We start from the raw sequence: 5,880 nt of genomic DNA, 5'->3' as shown, positions 1-5,880 counted from the left end.
TATACTCGTCGCCACCGCGAGAGCCGTCGCCGTGGCTCGGGGGATAGGACGGGCCGCTGGTGGCGAGGGGGCCGCCAGCAGGAGCATGCGACGGACACCCTTGCGACCGGCCGCAGATCCCGCGCGCAATCCAAGGGCAGCAGCACCAGCAGCTGGGCCACGCACGGAGGAGGGAGAACTGCTCGGGACGGCGCCCTGTGGCCGAGGCTGGCACACGGCGGCCGTCGTCGGGCCGGCAAAGTGCAGCAGCTGGGAGAGGTGCGCCCGCGCAGGAGCTGCGCGGCGCGGGGTGAGGGGAGCGCGCGCAGGGGCGGATCCGTCCCACCACCGTCTTCCCGAGGAGCGGTCCGACCAAGCTGGTCGGGCCCCCGGCGGCGGCGCAGCGGAAACGGACGGGGTGGAGTCCTGCGGCGGTGGTGGATCTTGGGGGCCGGGAAGCGCGTGGTGGGGGAGGCGGGGGTTGGGGGCGGAACGGATTCGCCCCGCCGCCGCCATCCTAGGGCGCGGCGCGGCTTCGCCAGCCGGCCCTCCGGCGGCGGCGCAGCGGGGGCGGGCGAAGGAGGGGTTGCACGGCGGCGGCGGATGCAGTTTCCCTGGCGACGCGGGGGCGAACAGTCAGCCGGGAAGTACATGCTGACTAGTACCCGTACGATTCACCACACACACTGCACAAAATTTATCATAGCCAAAGTGCATTGTACATTTGGGATCTCACTGCTTCACGACTTGAAATCATCTACAACTTAGCAATTGTATCTCCAGTTCTCTGTCGTGGGTTCAAAGAGTACGTCGAGAAGGGCTAGAACATATATAACAGTTTAAAGTATGATGTGGCCCGTTGTTCGCTAAGAGCACATTGCTTTCTCTAGTGTCTCCTGCAGTTCTCCGCTCTTGTATGCTTCTGCAAAACATACAACAACCCAAGCGTTAAGCCCAGTTCACTCAAACACTGATATCAAACATTGACACTAATCATGAGTATAACAGAAAAGCAATGATACCAATCTTTCCACAATAACCATAATTTCTATACAAAAAGATCTCACATTTTCGTTGGCACCGACTTCCGATGTTCTAGATTACTCTATGTTAAGTAGAGATCCGCAAGCTGATCTTTTTGACGCTAAAATGTTGTACATTATCATCCATCTATATACAGTACATAATAAAACTAAGAAGTCCTAGAATGGAATTGGTCTAGTAAAGTTTTGAGTTCATGAATCAGCAGCACATAATCTGCTGCTCCTTGACTGTAATGGCGTGCCCACAATTTAAGCTACGTGATTGGAATTTCGTACCAGTCCTGAAAATCTGTGTTCCCAGGGGCTGGCATACTCCATGTAATTGATTTGAGCACTAATGAATACTAGGAAGTATCCAGCCATAAATACTAATCAAGCTTGGAACAGGAGCAAAACAAATGAGATCCTCTCCTGCTGCAATGCTAGCCGGTTTGATGTTGGCAACCACGAAAAGAAGGTTACCAACTTAGATCATGATGGTCCTTCCTGATAATGTTGCCGTCACAACCAGGATAAATGCATAACGCAAAGGGAATCTTGCAGCAAGAAACAAAGTGATATCCCATCTTGAGAGTTGAGATTTCAGCCTCATTATTTCAACTGCTACTAGTAGTTTCGGAGATTAGAGCATGAAAAGAAACACTAGGAATGATCGAAGTCACGAGACATAATTAAGATTATAGGCAGACGTATTTGTTAGGGGGATTTGGAGCAAGCCACATCACCGGTTGTGCTCCCTACTGTCTGACACCATCACTGGACTTATAACACTCCCAGCAGTCCAACACATCCTGGGATGAAATGAAGTTATTATGCAAGGTATCGGCCTAGAAAAGAAAACTATACCTACCCAAGGTGGTGCAAATAGTGGAGATGCAACTATTTTGGTGATGGTAATGATGGTGAGCAGGTGGGGGAACACGCCTTGGATTCAAATCGGCAACATGAACATGCAAACTTTTATTGCTCACATAATAAAGATGGATTGTTTGTCATCAAGTTGTAGAAAAAGGAAAACATGTGAAAGGTACAAAATTGCTGCTTAGTTTACAACAAAGTTGCTGATCAGAACTCAGCTAGTCTGAGTATAAAGGTACCATGATAATTTCTGATCCCAGAAACTGACACTATCTAATGTTGGCACCGAGCCATGGCATTCTTAATCTTTTTTCTCTCTAAAGCTGACTACAAACTCTAACTATGCAAGTAGTTTATTAGGGTGTTAATCTCACTCGGGTTCCTCCATCAAACCCTACCCCTTGCAGGAACCTCATATGAAGATTGCACTACTATTATCTTTCTTCACTTTGTTGGCTATCGCCATATCAAGGATACAAGAAAAACCTAACCTTCGGGGATCTCCATTTTCCTACTTAGCTATTAATCTCGTTTAGGTTTGTGGTCGGTACACCACAATACACGTTCCCTACTCTTCCAAGTCCCAACAGTTTGGCTAAGTTCTAGAGCATGGAACCCCTGAGGCATTCCCGCATACACAAGCACTGCATCAGGCAGACTACTAAAGAGCAGTCCATGGACCACGTGCAACACATATTTTGACAAGCAAAAAACACATTTTCCTCACTGCTAAGTACACTCACTATGTCACCATGGTAGTTCCTCCATCAAATCTCCATAACATGTTTTGAGACTTGTACTTTTTCAGTTCACTTACAGTTCTCTCCCGTTCTGTTGGCCTTTGAACTCCATGAACCAATTCATCTTGGTGAACTGATATACTTTTAGGTTCTATTCCATATCGAAAATATGCTTCAAACGGCAAAGGAAAGCAGAAAATATTCCGCACCAACGGAGTTACCGACTGCACTCGACCCCTAATTTACCTGATGCAGCTATGACATGTTGACACTGCCAGAGACCCTTTAAGCTACACGAAACGACAACAATGTATGTTGCCTTCAACATGATCAATAGACAATTATATGACTGAAACAGGTACCCGGACATGGAGTTTACACAACAACAGAGTGCCGAGTGCAGCCCAGTCTTAGTTTATCTCTTGAAGTCCAACACGTATTTTGACAAGCAAAAAACACATCTTCCTCATTGCTAAGTACACTCAACAAGTCACCATGATAGTTCCTCCATCAAATCTCCATAACATGTTTTGAGACTTCTACTTATTCAGTTCACTTAGAGTTCTCTCTCATTCAGTTGGCCTTTGAACTCCGTGAACCAATTCATCTTGGTTAACTGATATACTTTTAGGTCCTATTCCATGTCGACCCTGTTCTATCATGTTCCCAGTTTTTTACCCACCCCACCTTACAAAATGTCTATTACAGTTTCTCAAGCAATACTCTCCAGTTTTTCCTCCCAAAAAAAGAAAGCAAATAAGCTTCAAGGGCAAAGGAAAGCAGAAAATATTCCGCAGCAACGGAATGCCTGAGTATTAGTCTAACTCTTGAATGTGAAGAACTGAGCTAATTTACCTGATGCAGCTAAGACACATTCATTGACACTGCCCCAGACCTTTCAAGCAACACGCCGCAACAGTGATGTATCTTGCCCTCGACATGATCAAATTATATGACTGAAACAGCCACACAGACATGGAGTTTACACAACAACAGAGCGCCGAGTGCAATCCAATCCTAGTTTATCTCTTGAATGTGAAGAACTCAACTATCAAAACTTCACACTACCCCAACCCCTTTCAGGTCCAAGAAGCAGCATGAATGTACCATGCCTTCAACATAAGTAAATTATATGCCTGAAACAGCTACACAAAGATAAGAGTTCTCCACATGGCAGATCTCGACAGTGTGCAGTAGTACAGCAACAATTCTCAAAAAATGGAGCCCTAATCGTGGGAGGAAGGACAGGCAGAGAGCGCATATGCGTACATACCTAGGGTGATGTCGCAGCCGCCGAAGAACTCGCCGTCGATGTAGAGCTGCGGGAAGGTGGGCCAGCTGGAGTAGTCCTTGAGCCCCTGGCGGAGGGCGTCGTTGGCGAGCACGTCGAGCGTCTCGAAGGGCACGTCGAGGGAGCGCAGGATCTGCACCACGGTGTGGGAGAAGCCGCACTGCGGGAAGTCCTTGGTCCCCTTCATGAACAGCACCACCTTGTGCGCCGACACCACCTTGTCCAGCGTCTCCTTCATGCCGGGCGTTCCCCCCTCCGCCGCCGCCAGGCGCCGGACCGACCGGAGCCGCAGGGCCGGGGGAGGAGGGGCCGTCCGGGGGAGCGCCACGGAGAACCGAGCGGGTTGAGGTCGCGCGGAGAGGGGGAGCGGGAGGGCTGCGCCGGCGAGCGCCGTGGCGGAGGGGGCGGCGGCGGCCATGGCGGGTGGCGTGTGGGGGTCGCGCGCCGGCGGCGACGGATGCAGAGGACGGAGAGATGAGTCGTGGCTGTGGTTGACTGGATGGCACAACCGTCATTTACTTCTTCCTCGCCAGCATTTTGTGGCCGCCCGAGAAGGCCTCCTGCTCCAAGCCAGTACTACTGACTGGGCCGCCGGAGATTTCTTTTTCTTGGGCCTGCCACAGAGGAGTATGGAAAATATTTATCTCCAAAGTTCCTTTTAGGAAGTTTGTTCTCGCTGAAGTGGATTAATTATATGGGAACTAGATGGTACCCCTCGCGTTGCTGCAGGGATTGGTTGCAAATATTATTTTGATGAAATTTAAATAAATATATATAATACCTCCTCCATTTATAATATAAGAGTGTTTTTGACAAGTGTCAAAAACGTTCTCATATTATGGGACGGAGGGATTAACTTTAATTTAATTATTATATATTTGTAAATATATAGAGAACATAAGTTGCATTTCTCATGCATGTTATGAGAGATATAATTAGTATGAATGATAAGGTGGCATGTGTGTTGAGTTGAAATGTGTGCACGTTGAGACATAATATAAATGTTATTTTCCATGCATGTTAAGAGAAATAATTAGTGGGGCGATGAGGTGGCATGTGTGATGACATGGCATGTGTGTATGTTGAGAGAATTGATATAGTGGGGATGAATTGTTTAGGTATATAGGATAGGATAGGGTGGTATTTTGTGTGGAGTGTGGCTAGACTCTGTGTAAGTATAACTTATATAGCTTTAGGATGCATGCCCACCAATTTAACACGTGAGATGCCATTTGTTTATGGTGTTTGTCATGGTGAGTTGAGCAAGGAGTTTCTTGATGAGCTTTCTCTGTGTGTTTTTTTCTTGAAATAAATCCAGATCTATTATAAAGGTTCATATAGGAGTATAAAGCATCTCAAATATATATACAAAATACATTGAGGTATTTGGACCATCGAATGACCACAATCAATGTGCTGTTGATGCCGTTGCCACACCGACACTGGCCTGAACTTGTCGATGACAACTGGAAAGTCTCCATGCACATGCCCCTAAGTGTCGGTGCCTCGGGGTTGTAGTCACTGTCATTGAACCCTTTGAATCAATATGAAGAATCTGACATTGCATACACATGACGAGAAACGCCTCACTGAGGAGCCACTAGGAATCTACATCGAAGCTTCGTCGAATCAGTCCCGATTGATGAAGTCAAGGAGAATCAGAGCTTGGAAGGCCCATTCATAGATGAAGTATCGCCAATGTGAGGACTAAAAGCATAACCTCTCTACTAGCCTAAGTGGAGGCACCAGGATTCCCCTCCTCGCCAACGTCCGTTAGAGTATCAGTTAGGGGGAGGGTGAATCCACGGGCTCGCCGACGGAGATCGAGAGGAGGGAGGCTTAGCCCTAGTTGTCTTGCGAGGTGGAAAAAAAAGCTATCGATGAGCTTTGTGTTTGCAATGTTATGAAAAAAGCGGGGGTCGACTTCAATATTCTTAGGCGAGTGGCGGAACAAACAAAGAAAGTGTGA

At 47.6% G+C, this 5,880-nt stretch overlaps 1 protein-coding gene across 1 annotated transcript; it reads right to left on the bottom strand.

Moving 5' to 3' along the window:
* Positions 1 to 666: 666 nt before the first annotated feature.
* LOC123123842 (monothiol glutaredoxin-S7, chloroplastic) lies at positions 667 to 4,433 on the bottom strand. Its single transcript, XM_044544477.1, has 2 exons — positions 3,894 to 4,433; positions 667 to 901 (listed from the first exon to the last, which is right to left on the bottom strand). The coding sequence occupies exons 1-2, from the start codon at positions 4,327 to 4,329 to the stop codon at positions 846 to 848; spliced, it is 492 nt and encodes a 163-aa protein (XP_044400412.1). The 5' UTR covers positions 4,330 to 4,433; the 3' UTR covers positions 667 to 845.
* Between the last annotated feature and the right edge of the window lie 1,447 nt (positions 4,434 to 5,880).

Source organism: Triticum aestivum, chromosome 5D, assembly GCF_018294505.1.
Source record: "Triticum aestivum cultivar Chinese Spring chromosome 5D, IWGSC CS RefSeq v2.1, whole genome shotgun sequence".
Taxonomy (NCBI): domain Eukaryota; kingdom Viridiplantae; phylum Streptophyta; class Magnoliopsida; order Poales; family Poaceae; genus Triticum; species Triticum aestivum.
The sequence above is the reverse complement of the archived record's forward strand: the minus strand, read 5'-3'. Positions and strand labels throughout refer to the sequence as shown.

What these genes read in the sequence shown, in the direction of transcription:
- LOC123123842 (XM_044544477.1), bottom strand. Translation starts at nt 4,329, where the DNA reads ATGGCCGCCGCCGCCCCCTCCGCCACGGCGCTCGCCGGCGCAGCCCTC. An exon ending in CGGCTGCGACATCACCCTAG is followed by an intron (nt 902 to 3,893) that starts GTATGTACGCAT and finishes TATGTTTTGCAG; the next exon opens with AAGCATACAAGAGCGGAGAA.